Source organism: Talaromyces amestolkiae (genome assembly GCF_001896365.1).
Source record: "Talaromyces amestolkiae strain CIB chromosome Unknown scaffold1.1, whole genome shotgun sequence".
Lineage (NCBI taxonomy): Eukaryota > Fungi > Ascomycota > Eurotiomycetes > Eurotiales > Trichocomaceae > Talaromyces > Talaromyces amestolkiae.
The window spans coordinates 2,728,926-2,748,200 of NW_024468037.1; the positions used below are offsets into that span (position 1 = coordinate 2,728,926).

A 19,275-nucleotide genomic window follows, 5' to 3' on the forward strand; every position below is an offset into this window, starting at 1 on the left:
AAAACTGATGCTTTTCAACATCGGATCGCTATCAATACAACTCAATTATGGTTTTCATGCAAAATAATGAAATCAAATCAAGCCATTCTGGCTGATACCTTGGGCTTATCGTCCGCTGCGGAGCTCTTCGGCTTTGCCCTTGGCCTTACCTTCTAGCTCGTGTGCCTTGCCCTTGGCCTCACCCGCCAATTCTTTGGCCTTTCCTTCTGCTTCCTTGCTCTTCACACCCAGGGTCTCTTGTGCTTTGTGTGTTAAGGTTTCTAATAGACAAGCGTTAGCAATTGAACATGCTAGGTAACACAGGTCACCATACCTCCAGTCTCGATACCCTTGACCGCAGCATCGGAGACCGTTCGATCGGCCTTCTTGAGAACATCCTTAGTGGCTTCGACGGGCCCTCTCTGTGTTGCCAAGGTTGTAGAGAATGAGCGGTAGGCTTGGAAGGAAGCGCCGGTCATGAGAGACCGGGCTGGGACAATACGGGTTACGAATGCCATAGTGATGAGTGCGAGTGTGTTTGAAGCTAAGTAATCATCTCAGTCAGTTCATCCACCTCAAGTATGTTATATAAGTGGTCTCATCAACCTACATTTGTTATTGCTGTATGGTTCTGCAGTGTTTTCGAGACGGTAGCTTAGAGGTAAGCTGTTGGACGCAGGGATGAACTCAGAAGGTTATATAGGGCTCTTTACGTCATTCAAGCAAGCAAGCATGCCAAAAAATGAATGCATGAAGCCTCCCCCAAACGGGTTAGCCCAGCTGGTTGTGTCAGAGTTACGTCGTTCCTCGGTCATGGACGTTTAGTCTGTAAGTGGCTTAGTGTCGGAGCCCGAGGCTGCCACTTCTACGCCTGGCATCTACGTTAGGGCTACATGTAGTTAGCCCTACATACCTGAAGTCGACGACTTCGATGATTTTAAGAAAAAAATTTCCATTTTGGTATCATATCATCTCTCCTAACTCCTTTCGCTCATGCTCCATGCTCCATGCTCCATGTACATTTCTACCCCAACGCCATTAAATGCCTTTTTTTTTCCCGACGCCTCTTTCCGTACAGTAGCAGAACAAAAACTCCGAATTTACACGATTGAACAAAGAACGAACATTAGTCGGTGACATACCCAATCCCATCAAGAACTAAGCGTATGCAATCAGCTTTTGTTTTCAAAGACCATTCCGTAACACCATGCTATGATTAAGGGGGTATCAACGAATCATGAACAAGACAAAAAGACAGAGAAAAGGGAAGGCAACAAAACACAATGCAAGTGAATATGAAGTCAAACAAAAGAAAAGGTATTAGCGATTGCGAGGAGATCCATATCTAGGATCAATCCCCAATCCCACTCCGAATCCAGGATAGACTGGGTCAGGTGAACTCCCTGATCTCGATCGACGAGCGAATTGAGTCGTTGTAGTACTATCAATTGGCATATGCACTGGAACGGCCACGGGAACCGGTATAATGGTTGTCCCCGGATCAGATCGCTGAGCTCGCATGCGCGGTGCTGCCAAAAAGGGCTGTCCAGTTCGAGGATCGTACATCAACGCAGGTGACTGGCGTAAGTTCCAATCCATGACTCGTCGACGTGCTTCGTCTACATCAACCTCGTGTTCGCCGAAGAAAATGCTTTGGTTCTCTAGTACTCGGCCACCGACAATTGGTGTATCTGGCTCTCCTCCGAATTCAAAGCGGTTGCTGAGACCCAGATAGTCGATAGAGTTAGGCGCAGCCAGTGGAACCGTGTATGCAGCGGCTTGACGCCTTGAACTGCCCTCTGGAGCATATACTACAGTATATGTTGGTGAGGTAGGTAGTTGAGGACCAAAAGCTGTAGGCGGCTGCGGCTGCGTTAGCTGCTGCGATGATCGCCGAGTTGCAGGAACAGGATCCGTCTGCCATGACGCACGAGATTGGCCTGAAGGATCGCGAGACATATCTGCGGATAGCGGTTCAGATGTGTATCCTCCAGGTATCGCTTGTCGAGGAGATGTAGACAGGTTTGAAGCCGGGTAGACTATTTCCTCATCCCATCTCCGAGTATTCCTCTTCTGTACGTCGATGACCATTCCTCCTTCTGGGACAGGGACAGGGACAGGGACATATCTGGAGCCCATGTCATTCGTACTTAGTCTCGGGATAAAGGCCTGATGTGTCGGATTCAGTCTGAACGCTTGAGGACCAGGTATCGAGGCTTTCGAAGATTCACGGCCTAATGTCGATTTCACAGACGACGAAGGGTGCCTGGAATGATTTCGAGACCCCGGCGCGGAATTGGGGTTGGACTGGGATTGCCCCCTCCCGCGCACCAGGGATGGATCGCTATGGCTCATGGGATTCAGTCGATGATTTCTGCCAAACTCGACCAATGTTGGTGATGGCCTGGAGCTGGTAGTCTGCGCGCTACTTGGTCTGAGCTCCGATCGAAGATCTGACCTGTTCTCTATCGTACTTTTGGGCCTTGGTTTGGGAGAGGGATTGTTGCCGTGACCCAGGACACTTGGTGCACTTTGACTCGGTGCGGGTAGTGGAATTTCTGACGAAGGCCTTTTTGCTGCTGGTGGAGAAATAACTGGCGATGTCCATGCAGAATGAATTTCCTTTTGATCAGCATCTCCTACTTGCTTCCGGGCATCTGGCTTTTGGAACGAAGCTAGCAATTCCTTCGCATTCGTCGGGGTTGTGTTTCTATCACTAGATCCAGAAAGAATCCGACTCATAGAGCCCTCCCCTTGCGCAGATGACATTTTGGTAATAGGAGAAGGTCGAAATGATCCTAAATCCTTAAGTCTGCCACGAAATCTCGGTCCCTTTTTCGGTACGTCTGAAAGTTTACTTCCTTTCTTCTTTCTTTGAACAATTTCCCAACCCAACTCACCGGGGCTAGGAGCAGGTGAGGGTACAGTAGTAGAAGTAGCGGCAGGKCCGTCAACAGAAGCTATTGGAGCGGTGGGAGCCGTTGGGTGAGGAGGTGGTATCTCAGTATTCTCACTGTACCTCGACGAATCTGCCGAAGACCGCCGTGATTTTACCCTCAATCCTCCTTCGCCATCGCTGAGATAGCCATCATTTTGCTCTTGAAGTCTTTCTCGATACAAATCAGCAAGCGGAAACTGGAAAGGGATATGCTCGTGGAGTCCCTCCTGAGACAGACTGGCATCTGGAAATTGAAACGGGTTTTGCTGTGGATTGGCCAACTCTACAGGAGATTGAACTTTGATAGACTCCCAGTCGTCATTCCACGTCGAGCGATGGGACGCCATACTATCTTCTAGCGACGAAGAAGGCCCGGATGACGAACTGCTTGATCGGTCGAAAATTGATTTTCCAAGCCGGAAGGACTCCTCGAATGCGTTTGGAGAGATTTTGCCGATCTCCGTACTAATGTCTTTCACTGCTTCTTTGAGAAGCTTTTTGGTGTCTTTCACAATCGTTATTGACGGACGGCTGTCTACCTTTCTGTAGTAAGACATTAACCGCTCGGCATGATTTTCATACTCTCGCAAATCCTTCACGAAGAGACAGCCTGAGCGATCTCGACTCATCTTATACCGAGCAATTTCGTAAGATTTACAGAAAACCCTCGTTGCATTCAGCAACCACCACGTATAGAAGCTAGTAATTGGTTGTGATGTCTGGCTGTCAGGCAATTGCGAGGTCCCACTGTCAGTGGAGTCAGATTGAAGCTGCTTATTTTTCCCGTCGACAATTCTCAACTCGTCCCGAAAGAATGCTTGCACGACGCTGTGGATTTTCACGACATCAATTGCATTTTGATATATTCCAGAGGCTGCCATACTCTCTGTAAAGGACTCTGAACCCGAAATCTCACTTTCGGGGCTTTCCACCTTGAAGTCGTCCCTTTGTAGCAATGACTTACCTGGATAACGGTCGGAAATTCTCTCGATAAGCCCGTACTGAATAAGTACACCCAAAGTAGTGTCGAGGTCGCCAGGCTCACCCGGTCGACTGCTTGTCAATATTGGTAAATTATGGCCCTCAAGTGCGCTTTTCCCCCAGCTAATCATACCGACCGGGACATGGTGTCCGAAGAACGCCAATAAATTGATCAGGTTCATCGCCTCAAAATGCTCGTGAGCGCGGAGGTCTTGCATGATTCCTATGAACGGCTCCGSGAGCCGCTGATCTGTCAGATGTGAATTGAGGTGATATCTCTCCAAGGGTTTCCGCGTGGCAGTAAGCCTATGAGCAATGGCATGGATTGCTAGCGGGAGGCCTTGATAATGATGGACTATTTCGGTCGCCTTTTTGTACTGCTCAGGGGTTGGATTCTCTATTTCCAAATCGTCAAAGAGCAATTGACGAGCCTCTTCGGCTTTCAAAGCTCGTACATTAAGGCGATAAGGTTCGAACAGTCGTTGCTTCTTTGCCAGCGTTCGGTCCACAGACGTATATATTATGCTGGTGTTCTTTCGGAAAGGCAGGTATTTCTTGAAGGCATTCAGTTGGCTATCTTCATCAAAGTTCACCCCATCAAAAACAATGAGCCATTCCTCCCTTGATTCAAACCAGTGGCGAACTTGCTCCACGAATATGGTGGCGTCAGTCGAGGTGGGATATTCTTTTCTACCATCAATCAATGCTGCTGCTTGCGCAACATCCCAGTAGCAAGTCGACATTGCTAGAACAGACTTGGCATCAATCCAAAATATGCCGCCAGGGAAATCTTTGCGATGACTGTGAACGTATTCACGGGCAAGATGCGTCTTTCCAGACCCAGGACCTCCACAGATGAGTACAGCTGCCGCCCTCTCTTCCCGTCTCTTGGTGTTGAAAAGACGGATATGGAGTTCGTTCAACTCCTTTTCCATTCCGATAAAAGTGGCATTCGGGTGGAATCCGGGAGGAACGACAAACAGTGGGCCACGCTGAGTAGGTAGAATCTCAACACTCTGTGCCATGCGAGGGGTATGTTCGGCGGGGAAAATCGGCGGTAGGGGGAGATTCGGTACGGAGTTACCTACAAGAAACAAAGCACATCAGCTCACGCTCGCTGTTGAGATGAGATTTCATTCTTGTATGGTAGAAATACACAAGAAAATGGTGCATCAGAACGTCAAATCATGAGTCGTAGAGAAAATTGAGGACAGGCTGCGCATGCATAGTGGAAAGACGTCATACGACGCATGAGGGGGAAGAAGAACATCAAGTGCAAGTACATTAATCCAATCATCGTGGCTCAACTGGATCAGCCTCCTCAACCTCGTACGCCCTCATCACGCTCGGAGGGCCGTCGGAATTTGTAATGAAATATTGAGCCCTACCCATTCTACTTTCTGCTTCTGGCTGAGGAGGTTCTTGGGAGAAATCGACAGAAGCTAGGCAATKAGTTAGTAAATCACAAAGAAAGAGATACAAAGAGGWGACTAGAAAGGTTGCTCACATCGAGTTAGTTCGTCCGCCATAGAGTGCACTTGGAGGTGCACATGGGCCCTTTCCTCTTTCCAGCGGCCAGTGATTACAGGGGGTGCCTCACGCGCGTAGCGAATGATTGCTTCAGCAACAGCTTCGAATCCCGGTGAACTGTCATCTTCGAATTTGACCATAGAGCTATGGTCTGCTTCGATTCCCATGCGCTCGGCTCCTTGAACGTCTGGGGCAGCAGACGATTCATCTACGATAAACTCGCGGGTTCCTTTCATGTCGAGGGGCTTGGTTTCGTGAAAGAAATATACATGAAAGCGACCGAAAAAATCGTTGAATAATCTGTTGATGTTCTGGAGCACTTCGTTGTTCGATTTTAGTGTCTCGATCAATTGTGGAGAAGTGTCCATAAACTTCTTGGGGAAAACAGCGCTGCAGATTTTCTGAATAAGTAAACCCCATTTTGCGACGTCAGAGCCGGTGTGAGGAGTGCCCAGGAACAAGATGCCAAAGGTTGAAATGTAAATCGAGCGAAGGTGGCGCAACTTCTCGTTCTCCTGGCTGCGACACATAATTAAGCACCGTTTTACGATCAGGCCACCGAGAGAATGGCAGACAAAGATGATCGGGCGCTCGAGGCAGCCGCGCAGACTTCGATTGGCATGTAACTCGCTGGCGAGAGTCTCTGCATGGTGGTGAACGCGGTCTTTGGAGGCACCATCCGTGAAAGCGGCAACATTGGCATTGTAGCCATACGTGAGGATGCGCAGACTTGAATTTTCTAAAAATTCAGGCAACACATCGGTGGGCCAGAAGACATCGCTCTTGCTTGTCCAGGTATCTTTGGGGTGGCCGTTAAGACCATGGACGAGGACGACACTATGATCATGGTCAGCATTTGAAGGGCTCCTGAAGGAAATAAGCTGCCTACTCGACCTGTGCGGGCCTCCCAGGCGAAATGTACACCTCTGTCAGGCCGTACTGCTTGATTTTGCGAAGCGTCGGCATGGTTGTTTATTCCATGAGGAGGTTTGAGGACAGAGAGGAAGTCTCAGGGAAAAAGATGGAACGGAGAAAGAGGACGAGGCTATATATGCAGTTGTAGAAGAGTCACTAGCGCATCTGACTTGGGGCTAGTCCCGTGAACAGACGACGCATCACCCGCCGACTAGGTAGCTCCTACTGCTAATGCGCCTTCCCGCTCTGCTTAGTATGATTATTCATTTCTATCATGTCGACTAATCTCACGCTTCTTCACGATTGCTGTATCTTTGGCAGCAGATGCAAGTGCCGATGGTGAGCCTCGCCGCACGTACAGTGAGTCAACGATACAGTCTATATCGGTGCCTGGAGGGGCTGGGGCTGATCTGACCATGGGGTAATAGTTAATACGTACGTAACTTAGTTGATCTTCGAGACTTAGTCTTACCACGGCTCTCCACACAGCGGGACGCCCCTTATCCCCACAGCCTCACCAGGACTCTGATCATAAAAAGTACTCTGACTATTCTGATTAGCGAATCTGGAATCTTGACGCTCATGTGGCATTCTCGCTTCCCCTCTACGGAATACGTACTAAACCTTCTCGGATCACCCGGTTACATTTCGCCAAATCATGTGATGCATCGAAAAGTCGATCACTCTGCCGTCTCAAGCTTGTTTTTTCTTGTCAGCCACCGGACCTGCTTTGTTTCATCACTGTTTTGATCATTGCAGTGGTACAGTGCGACTCGAGCTACGCAGCTGGATAATCTTCCGTGCTTGTCCTGTCGCCACGCCTGCTTGTTCCGAGGAAAGAGGACGCTGGACTCAAGATCATGTGAATCTGTATGTAGGTACTGATCTAGGCATCAATAAAACATATTTATACTTTTCGAATTTGCCAGGGCGTTTCACAGTTGTGATTGAGGAATCTTTTACCTCAGCATTTCTCTTCTAACAAATGACTCTACCGCCCTCTGTAAACCGGCTTCCGCTTCTCGGCAAACGCAAGAAGAGCCTCAAGTCTATCTTCCGTATCCACAACCGTATTATAAGCCGCATTCTCAGCCTCCTCCCCATTCTCATAATGATTCACAGCTTGCAGCGCGGCCTTGATCGCAAGCGGTCCGCCTTCACATATATCCAGCGCAAGCTTGATTCCCTCATGTAAAACCTTATTTCGCGCAACTCCTTCCTGTTTTTCCTCCTCGGGCGTCACTTCGACTAACCGGTCGCAAATACCGAGGAAATATGCCTCCGCACCTGAGACTTTTCGACCGGTGAGGATTAGGTCTCGTGCGCGACTGAGTCCGATCAGTTTCGGGAGACGATAAGTGCCTCCCGCGCCTGGTATGATGGCAATACGGGTTTCGGGCAATCCTACGACACTGGTCGATCCAAAGACGCGAAGTTGAGTGCTCAAGGCTAACTCGAGGCCACCTCCGAGAGCGACTGAGGACACCGCAGAAATCGTCGGAATGGGCAGAGTCTCGAGTCGTGATAGCGTGCCGCGCAGTTTGGTCAGAAATGCGTTCGTCCTATTAGTAAGTCGGGAATCAGTAAGCTCAAGCGAGGAAAAAAGTCATTGAAAGAAAGGAGAGCCACGTACTCTTCCTTAGTCATCCCCTTCCTTTCCTTCAAGTCAGCGCCCGCACAGAAAGCCGAGTCCGTATTACTCGCAAGTACCAAAGCCCTCGTCGGCCCATTGCCCTGTTCCGCGCTGATCGCATCAACCTGAAACCGTAGGGCATTCAATAGTTCCTTTGAAATTGCATTTCGAGCCTTTGGTCTGTTGAGTAGTAGGACGCGCACGTATCCCGATCCCGGTGCGGGGACTTGTTGTACGTTGATGGTATTGCCGGTTGCTTCTGAGGTGCTAGCTGTGCTGTTTGTACGGATTTGGAAATGAGTTGTAGCGCGTGAGAATGTCGCCGTCGACCGAGTTGGTCGCAGAATCGAGAAGACAATGGCGCCTCGGGGTGGCATTTTGTGTGAATGATTGGACGCTTTGTCTTTGGAGAATGTTGAAAGAAAGGAACGACGTTAAACCCAGAGAGCTGGAGGAGAGCTGGTTGTATGCGGGGAAGTCCCGGTGTCATACGATCCACTCAGACGCCGCCTCGGTTATCATCGGTAGCCAGCCATACATTCATCTGATAAGTATCAGATCTATTCTATTTGTACACACAAACCCTATTTCTATTAAAATACATAAATCAATGGTATCCCTGCGCCAAATGTATATCAAATATTTACAGTGCAAAAGCAACCCTATATATCAGGATGCATATAATGTGCAACGTATGCTCGAACCTCATCGTCCGAGGGCCAAGATCCCCAGATTGCCGTGCTCTCAATAATCTCATATGCCTCTTCGACTCTTCCATCGACGAATATGGGACGAGCCTCTGCATGATCATCTTTTTTCTCGCCGAGTTGGTAATAAGAATCGAGAGATGCCTTGCCACTCACCATAGGCTCGGGTTCGGGTTCGCGCATAGGCAATTTGAGCGCATTCAGATCTTCGAGATAAACTCGCATAGCAGTCAAGGTGCGCCGCAACATCTTTCTACCACCTCGCTTTAGATCAGCTGCGTCTGCGATTTCCGACGCGTATCGACTCATCCATTCGAGCAGATTGAGGATACCGTCATGGTCCTCGGCAGTTCCGAGAGCTCTGACAAAGGAATGCAATGCAGCAGGAGTGGGCACCTCAATCATGTCTGGCACGATCATTCCAGGCAGTTTAGGCAATTCAAGCGAGGAGGACTGGCCAGTTTCGCTGCTGGGACTTTGATTTTTAAATAACATAGGATGAATCGGCAGCACAAGGCGATCGAAATAGGACTTCAAGACCCGAAGTCCCTGGTAAACAAATGACTCGAAATCATCCGCAATGTTGACATGTAATTTGTCATTCTGTCTTTTCATTCTGTGTGCCAAGTATAAGCTTTCCTCGGCTGCCGCTATACTTTGAATTCCTACGCCGACTGCGTGCGCAAATATTTGACAAAGGACGATGAAACCCTCCATCCCAGGTTCAAGGCCCAGTTCCTGCATCCAGTGAATCACTTCGGATACCTCGTACCAAGCGAAGTACCAGTGCACATGTGGCTTGACCAATCTTTCTTCGCTCGGCCCCCTTGGCGAAGCTAAAGCCTTGAGCAAAGGTATCCATGCTGCCACCCGCCGCGGCTTTCTGGCCAGCAAGAGTTCAACTGCGTGCGATAATGTCTGTGGGTGACCGTTCCAGTTGCCTTCTCGTAAGACGTCTTCGTCGGAGAAGAAGGTACTCGTATCGACCACGAGCTGCGATGGTCGCTGCATTAGAATTGGGAAAAGATCCGATTTGCGGAAGCGATGTCCGGGACATGGCAAGTGTGATTTGGTGCAAAAGAAGGTAATGATCGAGTCGAAAAGACTAGGTTTCATTGCCTTTAGGGTTTCTAAATTTTCCCCTTCAAGGTCCCCAACGTAAAGAGCACTCACAGCCTTCGTCTGCTTCGGGCTCAAAAATGCAGCTATATATCTCAGCCCTGTTGAGAAATCCGGCGAGAAACGTAGTAGCAGAGCGACAAAATCAACGCCCGGTAAAATCCCTTGCGATATCATCCGCTCAATCAGTTCTTCAAGTGTTGGCGGCTCTGTAGGGACATATGTTACGTCGCGAGCTGAGCTTGGTTCTGGATAAACCTCGAAACCATCTCCCGGAAGGGATTCATTCTTAGAATTTATGTCGTCACTTCCTTCCATCCTGTAAATCAACTTTCTGGCCATGGCATGGTATACTGGCTCACTGGGATGGCCACAACGAGTTTCATATGATAGAAAACACGCCCAAGCCTCTCGTAAAGTGCGGGTCGCACGAATTCGGCTTGCCCAAACTGTCGAAGTAACCTTGGACTCTTTGGTACCAGGCCCCAAAGACTTCTGTGGTCTCGCTAGACTCCGCGTCTGAATAGTGGGAGTACCATCGGTATCCCAGCCCGCGAGAATTGCAGCCACATCATCCCAGGGAGAGGGCGCATAGCCGGCTTCTATCATCTGAGACAATACCTGCATCGTGCGACTCCGCATACCCTCGTTGCCACGTTCTGAGTCGATTCCCATTCGAGCTTCTTTCCAAGGGGGCCACGAGAGTGCCTTTTGTTTTGCAAATATTCTCTCTGCCGGGGTTTTCTCATGGGCCAATTGTACAGCCATGATAGCTTGATAACCTGAGCGATTGACTGGTATGACAGGACTGTGGGCAGCCATCGCCTTAAGCAATTCGAATTGTGCTTGTTGCTGAATGGACGCAGATAAGTATGGTAGTACTTTTGACGGTATTCCCAATTGACTAAGACACCTATTGAAGTACTCAGCTCGAAGTCTATTGGTATCCCATGCCATTGGTTTCGTATGAAGAAACGGGAGCAGATGAATCAGATAGTAAACGTAGGCCTGGGCGATGTTGAATTGAGCCGCCGGCAACATTTCACGAGCTCTTCTTAACAAGATAGTCACCAAACCGGAAGCCTTTTGCGGAGATAGAATGGCATGGTGAGAATCGATAAATGGTTTCACGGATTTTCTTTTCGTTACTGAGTCCTTTAACTTGAAGGGTCGCCGAAGGAGATGAGATAAAGAATAAGAGAGAAGTAACCGATAAACACGCACATCGATATGGGGACGATGAAGAAGTATTTTCACAACAAAAATTGGTGTTCGTGGTTTAGACGATTTCTGGCTATCCCAGACAAGTAGCCTCATTGCGGCTCGGAATGGATCCTGGACGCTGAGGATCCACGCCCAAGCAGCTACATCTTCTGGACTATAGTCTCTGATGCGTAATAAACGCTGGTTTTCGCKACTGAAAATTTCAGAAAGCCTTGTCAACTCTTGTTCATCCGAGTTGAAACCTGAAGAAGCTTGCGAATTCAAGAACAATAGGTATTTTTGCAAAATTTTCGACAAAACATTAGTATTCACATAGCGCGCGTGTTCGACGTGAGGCAGAGATTCGGTAAAAGTGCTACGGAATTCATCGTCGAGAATAGCGTCTTCACCAGGATTAGCCTTCACTGCATGAGATTTTTTTACTTCAAGATTCAGTTCCTCCCAAGGACTTCCATCATCCCAGAGGTCTATTTCTTCGCCGGGGCGAGAGGAGGTCGCAACCCTCCCAGGTCTCACATCGTGTAAGCTATTATCTGTTACGCCATTGGGTATCGTATTTTCCAGAGCTTCTGCATGATCGTGGATAGACCCTCTTGTAGTGCCATTTTCAGTGCCGTTAGCTGAAATAGAAGTCACTATCGATTTGTTCGGGGCTTCTGCATGGTCGGAGACCCAAGAATTCAGTGATCTCCAACGAAGATTCTTCCAGTATGCCAACGGGCCACGATGAATGCGTGGTATATCACACTGGTCATTCGAGACATCCCTAGACGCTTGAGATAGATTTGCATGATGTCGAATGCGGCTGCGAGCGCATCGGAGACAAGGAGTTTGTGGTAACGGTAATGAACTCTATAAAAGATAACAATATATCAGCGTAATTTTCCTTCCGACAAAATTGAATGCCCGGCTTGTACAAACCTGACAGGAAGTGCTTCTGCTCAACTGTAAACTCGACAATGCCCGTAGCCCCGAGCTGTAAGAGGCATTACTCAAGATAGATGACATCCATGAGAATGTCCTTGAGCCTTGATCAGACCAAGGAGTGACGCATTCGAAATTTCTTTCTCCTATGCAGAGTCAAGGCACTGATGAAAGCTGAGTTGATGGTTCCAAAGCGTAAATATAAAAGTCGAGAATAGAAGAATAAAGGTATTTGCGAATCGAGACAGCAGGAGGAAAGAAGGACGGCCGCGGAGCCAATCAACGATGCGAGATTATTTCTGGCAGCGGCTCACGTGATAGTAAGCTTGTGAGTGGCCGGCGTTCCCGGCGTCACAGGATTTGAGCGCTAACCCGCATTGGGCCAACCGTAGATCGTAAGAGAATTGCACCTCCTTCATTGATGGCCTGTCCTTGCCTGAGTCCTGTTCTCGCTTCGAATTTGAGCTTGCTTTATCAAGTTTTCATTCTCTACTTTTTCTGCTTTGTCCAACAGCAATTCGTGCGTGGTGCGGCACGATTACACCCTCTCCTGTGCTTCCCGTGGTGTTTGAGCCGGTTGACGCTACGGTGCAGAAGCGTTTTTGCGATCCCCGGACGCGATCACCAGCCCTCGTCCCAAGAGTTGAGCACCTTCGCCGTGCTTGTCGGGTCTAAAAGTCGCCTCGAAAACATCAACTTGTAATTAGTCGTTCGTTCTCTCCAATTTCATGGTCGTGGCTTGAGGCGCGCCATTGATTTGGAACGCTTCCTCGTGGGGACGTGTTCTTGTTCGCGCGTCTAGGAAAAGTTCCCGGACAACGCCATGGCCAGTGAAATAGCAGGGGAAGCGGCCACCATGCCCCTAACAAACGGGGTCCTCCATCCTCCATCAGATGAGTCTGCAGCACCCTCGACGCCTGGAAAACGAAGGCGTGCCTCGACCCCCGCAGCAACCCCGACACAAGAGAAGAAATCTACAGTGAAAACCAGTGAGGAGGACAAGGCGGAGCTAAATACGAACTTGCGCTACATTATACAGATTGCTGCTCAGTAAGACCGTCAATCGTAAAATCATCCGCATACTTCAGGCTTGCTAATCCAACTATTCCTCCAGGGATGATGAGCATCTATCCGTTTTCAGTTCGTCCTTCGCACCATCGTCGCCATCGAAACCTCGCTCCAAACGCCCAAAGCTCTCGGCTGAAAGTTACAATCTGGATAGCATCGAATCCCGCGTCGCCGGAGGGCAATACCTATCCTATCAAGGTTTTTTGAGTGACGTAGACCAAGCATGCGCAGCTATTTTCGAAAGACAGACTGCGGTTGATAATGAAGATGTTTTGTCGGTGCAGACAAAAGTCGCTGCTCTCAAGCATCGTTTGAATGGCCTCGTCCATCAAGCTTTGTCTCAGGGTTCTGCCCAAATCAAAGTTGAACCTATTTCAAATGAATCGCCCCGGGATATCACACGCCGCGACAGGAAAGTCTTGACCCTCTATGGGGGAAGTTCTTCCAATGCCAAACAACTATTCTCTAGCTTACAGAAGCTCAATGACACCGAGTCTGAAAGGTCCGCGACTTTTCCTGAAGACAGATTGCCGAATGGTATCACAACTMCCCGAGCCATTCCATACAATCTAGAAATGGACGAGAAACCGGTCAAGACATTCGGTGAAGTATTTGCGCCGCGCTCAACGCTTGCTCAGCTAGAGCCTCCGCGTCGTGGTCGACCATGGGCGAGAGATCCCTCGAGCACATGGATTGATGCATTTGACGCCATCACAGACTATGATAATATTCTAGGTCAAAAACACCACCATTCATTTGCCAAACTTCCATCTGGCTACTGGCTGCATTACGGTGGTGATAGTGAATCTCCCTCGTATTGGGATCGACGAGAGAAAGATGATGAAGGGGAAGCCAGCAGTCAGAATGCTCGATATATCAACGAAGATACAGCTGTCATCTACGGCGCTTATTCTTCATTTGCTCCTTCATTTGATAGTTCACATTCCGTTATGCAGTCAGATGCCAAGAGCAGCATGTGGTGGGCGAAGAGAGGCTCTAGGCGTTTCAATGCGATGTTGGCACTTCACAAAGCGGCTCGACTAGATGAGGATCAGCCACTTACTGGAATCGACGAAACTACGTTAGAACAAGACGTCAAGTCATTCATTGAAAACGGTTCCCTCGAGGCCAAGTCGGAAGAAACGAGCGAGGCAGCTATGGATGATAAAGATGTTGATGCGGTACTTCAAGACATATCTGAGCTCCTGCAGACTTTGAACTCTTTCCGTCGAAATCGCAACTTAGAATCACCATCACAAGGTGAATCAAAAACTGATGACAACACTGGAACCCCGATTTCTCCATCTGCCGCAGAACTTGCTACATACGAAACTTTGAAGGCGGGACTTGCAGCTATCATATCAAATTTACCTCCTTATGCTGTTGCGAAATTGAACGGAGACCAATTGGCTGAGCTCAATATTAGTCAGAAGATTCTGGTGGAGATGCCGACCTATAACGGAACCATGGAAGAGGATGACTATTCACTGTTACAGAGACGAATTGCTGCAACTGCGCCTGCTGCAACACCATCGCGAACRGGGTCTTATCAAGCCACTCCTGGGTACAATCAACGCATGTACTCTACAACAAATGCCAGGCCTCAGCAACCAGCTGCTGGCCCACAGTACTATCAGGGCCGTCAATCGTCATCTACGCCTTATACTCCGGCAGCTAGTACCCCACAACAAAATTATGTCGGTCTTCGTCCGCAGGCCTCACCATCCCAACGACCAAGCAATGTTCCCACCTATTCTCCCGGCCAATACCAGCCTCAGCCAAGGGCTACACCAAATGGCTACGCTCCTTATAGCGCACAATCGGCGCCTTCGCCGGGACCTGGTTATCAACAAAATCCTGCGTTCACTGCAGGAAGAAGTGCTTCTCCACAAAAGCCTCAAGGTTATGCCACGCCACAGACCGCCGCACGTACAGCGTACCTGAACCCGGCACCAGGCAACGCTCAGCGTTATTATCCTCAGCAAACGGGGCCTTCACCTGCTGTGTACGCGAATTACGCACCATCGGCAACACAGACACCGGGACAATATGCCATGTCTCCTAATGTTGCAGCCGCTCATTATCGGACCGCGGCTGCGGAACAAGCTATGGCTTTGGCAAGACACAAGGCTCAGTTTGAAGCTTCTCGTCAAGTATCGGGTACCCCCAATCCGCCACAGAGCATTACGCAAGCCTCCTCACAAGCACGAAGCGAAAGCCCAGCTACGAAGCAGAGCGCAACTCCTACACCAGCCACGTGATGAGCTTTTCCTCTATCTTACTGTTTTTCTGTTCTGGTTGGTCCAAACAAAAGATTTCTTTACTGTCTTGACATGTTTTTTCTCTTTCTACTCCTTCTTTCATTTCGCTTCACAAGATGATGTTGGCAGCGGATCGGCGCATGGGGTGTGTACGTGTATTAAAGTCCCTGTGTCATTTTGGTATCATGATTTCGTATGAGGTGTTTCTTGAACAGTGGCTTCTGTCTTGTCTGACTTATTATTATTTTTCTACCTGCTCTTTCGAAGAGTCTCAAACTACTTCTGACCTTCAAGCCGTGTCAAAAGATATGTCCTTGATGAATGACTCAATGACTTGGGTGGTCCTCAAGCCCACATTTGAACAGCTTTTCATGTATTATTCCAGGTTTTAAATTCTCTTTCTGTTTCCCCCTTTGACCCTTGTTCTAAGTTTAACTTTTTAATTGGTTCGAATATAGAAAAGACGGCACTAGGGGCAGATCAGCTACTTAGGTAATCTTCAATGCTATTTTGTCTCATCAACTAGGATGGCAGGGGGTAGCTGTGTAATGCTCATTAATCGTATTGATCATTATGTCATTAGACGTATTCTGTCACAAGTTTGGTAATGTGGGTAATGTGTACATGTATATAGGTATCAAATTTTGGAAACAAAATCATAGCCCAATTTTTCACAGGTATGCAGGTATCAAGTAGAACATTCAATAAATGAAATAAAATAAAACATCCGAAACCGAAAATCCCACCGGGGGAATGAGCAGATCTAAAGGCGGGTTCTTCAAGCGCAAATCGAGAGAGAAAATCAGGAAGTTAGGGCTTATTCGGTCAATAAGCCAAAAGCGGTAGTAGCAAAGCGGTCGATAACACGCCGATTATGAAAAAGAGGATGCCAGTACTACTGTCGCCACGCACAGCTGCTGCTGGAATGGCGTCGATTGCGGCTTTGAGGGAAACCAGATCTAGGTCATGATCTAGAAATCGGGTTTCGTTTTTGGCGATGGGGGTGTGTTCAATCATCCAGGAGCGGTACATTTGGATTTCCTTTGGTGAGGCTTTGGGGAGGATTTGGGTTAGCTTGGCGTAATTCGTAAGAACATCATCTGAATTCAAGATTAGTTAATGTTTTCGCGACAAGATAGAACGAAGAAGTACGTACTGTACTGATTGACCTTATACGCAAGTCTATCAACAAGCTCMAAACGTCGCGCATGAAACGCCGAGTATCTCCCAGCCGCTTCTACATCCATCCGTCTTGAGCTCGGTTCTAGCTGTTCCGGTCCTTCTTTTTCAGCCATAGCGACGCGATGTTTCGCTTCATACTCATCCATCATCTGGAGTTCTTCCTCTAACTGCGAAATTTCGTCTTGTAAGTGTAGAAGAATGCGGTGGTTGACATTCTCGAATCGTCGGTATACGGGGACGAGTCGACGGTCTCCATTCTTCGAATCCGTGGTCGAGAGGACTGTTGATGAATCCAGTTTGGAGGCTAAGAGGGCATACCCCGAAGATAATCTGGGCTCAGCGGTGGATGTTTTGACGATTTTATTGTTTTTGTCGCTAGTATCAGTCTTGACTAGTTGACCTGCGCTTCTTTCCGAGGATATTGATGGGTCACGTCTGGATTTTTGGCTTCGATCTCGACTTTTCCTTTGTCTGTGGATGTGTGGCCGGCTTGTATGGGAGCGATGTTGATGTTGTTGCTCTTGCTGCTTCTGGTGGTGGTAGTGCATGCGCTCGTTCAAATAATAGTCCTCCGGAACAGAATAATCCGAATGTTCATCGTCGTCTTCATCGTCTGTGGGCGGCGGGCTTTGTCTCTGATGTACAATATCACGTCGACTTCTCGCTTGCGCAATCTTTTGAAGATTCTGTCTATTAGCCAAACGGAGATAGGCTGTGGCAGGGGAGCCGTCGGGAGATGTTGTAGGGTCAGTTATGACTGAGTCTCTGGAAGTAACGGAAAATGTTTGCTCTGGACTGCTCGCTCGAAAGGAGGATTCGGGTGATATAAGATATGAGGAATTTGCATCCCTGGTATCTCGCGGTAGTTGCGACTGAGCAAGGGCCTGTAACCCTTCCTCTTCCTGGTCGCCATCAGAATCCGAGTCGGTATCTTCGGAGGTTGTTGATGAGGAGTCGCCTTCCTGAAGGAATTGAAAAACATTCGGTTTGTTAGAAGGCGCATCATTTTGCGTTCTGATAAGCTCGGCTCCAACCTGTGCCTTTTTCTGCATCCCTAGCTCTTTCTGTGGCTCGGGGTGCACAGGATGGCTCAATTCTTTAACAGCTGGCAAGGAAACAGGAGATGCCGGTGCCTTGCTAGCTGCTAAAGGAGGCTTATTGCTGCGGGTAGCCCTGCTGCCCTTTCGTCGACCGGAAATGCTCGCAGGCATTGTAGTGGTGTATTCAAATTATCGCAACGTTTCGCTAGAGTTAACAATTTGATGCCAACTTAGGGCCTCAATACTATGACATACAAGCACAAGATTCGTTTTCGATGTGCTTCCGAGTCAAGAAAGTTGAATTGGCGCGACGAGTCAATATAAATCGAAAACGGTTCAGGCTAGACTAAACGCGAGTTTGAAGAATTCCCAGGGTGATAGGGGGGTAAAGTCCACAATGCTACTCTAGTAGCACTATTTTGACCATGTAGTAGATATGACAATGTAGTACGACACCTCCTTGCTGCTGCAGTTCGTGAGGCCTATCAGGGTTCAAAGTCGCACCCCTAGATCCGATCCCTCCTTGAGGGCCGGAGGGAAAGTAAGAATGCAAGCGGGCCAGCCGTAACGATTAATTTTGCAACAAAGAAAAGACCGAATGATCAAACTCAAAAGCGTGACCGGTTCCTGATCTGACGGCCTTGGTGTTGTAGATAGAATGGGCGCTACGGAGAAGTCGCAACCTGAGTCTGGGGAGTCCAATTCTGAAACGATTCAGGTCTGGCCCCCATCGTCATCATCTTCATTGTCTGAACGCCCGCATATCGTATTATTACTATTATGATTATGATCTGATTCGTTGTATTTTCATATCCCAGTTGCCCAGTTGGGTTGAGATCAGACAACAAAACAAGATAAAATAATGAAAGGGCAGAAGAAAAGACGGAAAAGAAAAGGCGTCTCGCTTTCTTCCGGAAATGTGAGTGTTCAAGGCGGGTCGTAGTCGAAATCCCGAAAGGCTTAGTTGGAATTTCAACTAAAAACAAGCAGCCTAGGAGAGTTGGTGTGCCTGTGTCATGTTGTAGGCCCTTTTCAGCCAGTCAGCTGCCAGATCATACGAACGCCTCTCTTTTTCCGACCTGCTGCAGTATTGGTGGGACGATGCTTCGTTGGCAATCGATCACTCGCTTACCGGTAATCTGGGGCCTCCTTGCGTCGCGTTACGTAGATAACGAGTCCAAATTGGCAGATGGAGTACGTAATAAGTTCTTCTGGTGAACAGAAAGGCATCAATTGACATTCATCTCGACATACTGAATCCGAGGATGGGATGGTAACAATAATGGTCTTGCAATACTATGAAAGATCAGCAACAGAAGCAACGCTAACACTGACTAGTCTCCCTACTAGATTTTAGCTCATGAATTGATGAGAACCATATGACTCGGTCACTCTCGTTATCGATAACGAAATGATCAATCAAATGATCCATACTGTCGGGGTTTTTCAGGGTTAATTAAGTTGGCCTTAAGAGCGCCTAATTTACCTATTACAAAGACCCTTCCAAGGGTTCCATCTGATGTCACTACCCCAATGATCCCTCGTATTCTTTTTGGTCTCTATGTACCAGTGATCTGTATCTCGTGTGGCAAAGGAACTCAGCCTCATGCGCGGTGTTCAAGTTAATTCAGGTGCCTGAGCGTTGACGTTGTTGATGCGTATATAACAAGCACCTGGGGCCCTGTATTCACATGTATTCACAATTTAGTTCTGATCCCCCAAAATATTTATACATATCGCGCTTTTCGGACGTAAAAACCGGTTGGGATGTGTT

At 48.3% G+C, this 19,275-nt stretch overlaps 5 protein-coding genes across 5 annotated transcripts; 1 reads left to right on the plus strand and 4 right to left on the minus strand.

Moving 5' to 3' along the window:
- Nucleotides 1-105: 105 nt before the first annotated feature.
- Nucleotides 106-6,394, minus strand: BHQ10_000905 (uncharacterized protein; the record flags this gene model as incomplete). The annotated part of the gene is made up of 6 exons (XM_040881923.1): nucleotides 106-260; nucleotides 314-523; nucleotides 1,422-4,982; nucleotides 5,287-5,340; nucleotides 5,406-6,265; nucleotides 6,318-6,394. The coding sequence occupies 6 exons, from the start codon at nucleotides 6,392-6,394 to the stop codon at nucleotides 106-108; spliced, it is 4,917 nt and encodes a 1,638-aa protein (XP_040729410.1).
- Nucleotides 6,395-7,334: 940 nt separating this feature from the next.
- Nucleotides 7,335-8,353, minus strand: BHQ10_000906 (uncharacterized protein; the record flags this gene model as incomplete). The annotated part of the gene is made up of 2 exons (XM_040881934.1): nucleotides 7,335-7,905; nucleotides 7,977-8,353. 2 exons carry the CDS (start codon nucleotides 8,351-8,353, stop codon nucleotides 7,335-7,337), a joined length of 948 nt encoding a protein of 315 aa, XP_040729411.1.
- Nucleotides 8,354-8,638: 285 nt separating this feature from the next.
- Nucleotides 8,639-10,624, minus strand: BHQ10_000907 (uncharacterized protein; the record flags this gene model as incomplete). The annotated part of the gene is made up of 1 exon (XM_040881945.1): nucleotides 8,639-10,624. One exon carries the CDS (start codon nucleotides 10,622-10,624, stop codon nucleotides 8,639-8,641), a length of 1,986 nt encoding a protein of 661 aa, XP_040729412.1.
- Nucleotides 10,625-12,773: 2,149 nt separating this feature from the next.
- Nucleotides 12,774-15,279, plus strand: BHQ10_000908 (uncharacterized protein; the record flags this gene model as incomplete). The annotated part of the gene is made up of 2 exons (XM_040881956.1): nucleotides 12,774-13,000; nucleotides 13,065-15,279. The coding sequence occupies 2 exons, from the start codon at nucleotides 12,774-12,776 to the stop codon at nucleotides 15,277-15,279; spliced, it is 2,442 nt and encodes an 813-aa protein (XP_040729413.1).
- An 825-nt stretch (nucleotides 15,280-16,104) lies between these two features.
- On the minus strand, nucleotides 16,105-17,672 carry BHQ10_000909 (uncharacterized protein; the record flags this gene model as incomplete). Its single annotated transcript, XM_040881967.1, has 2 exons — nucleotides 16,105-16,379; nucleotides 16,436-17,672. The coding sequence occupies 2 exons, from the start codon at nucleotides 17,670-17,672 to the stop codon at nucleotides 16,105-16,107; spliced, it is 1,512 nt and encodes a 503-aa protein (XP_040729414.1).
- Between the last annotated feature and the right edge of the window lie 1,603 nt (nucleotides 17,673-19,275).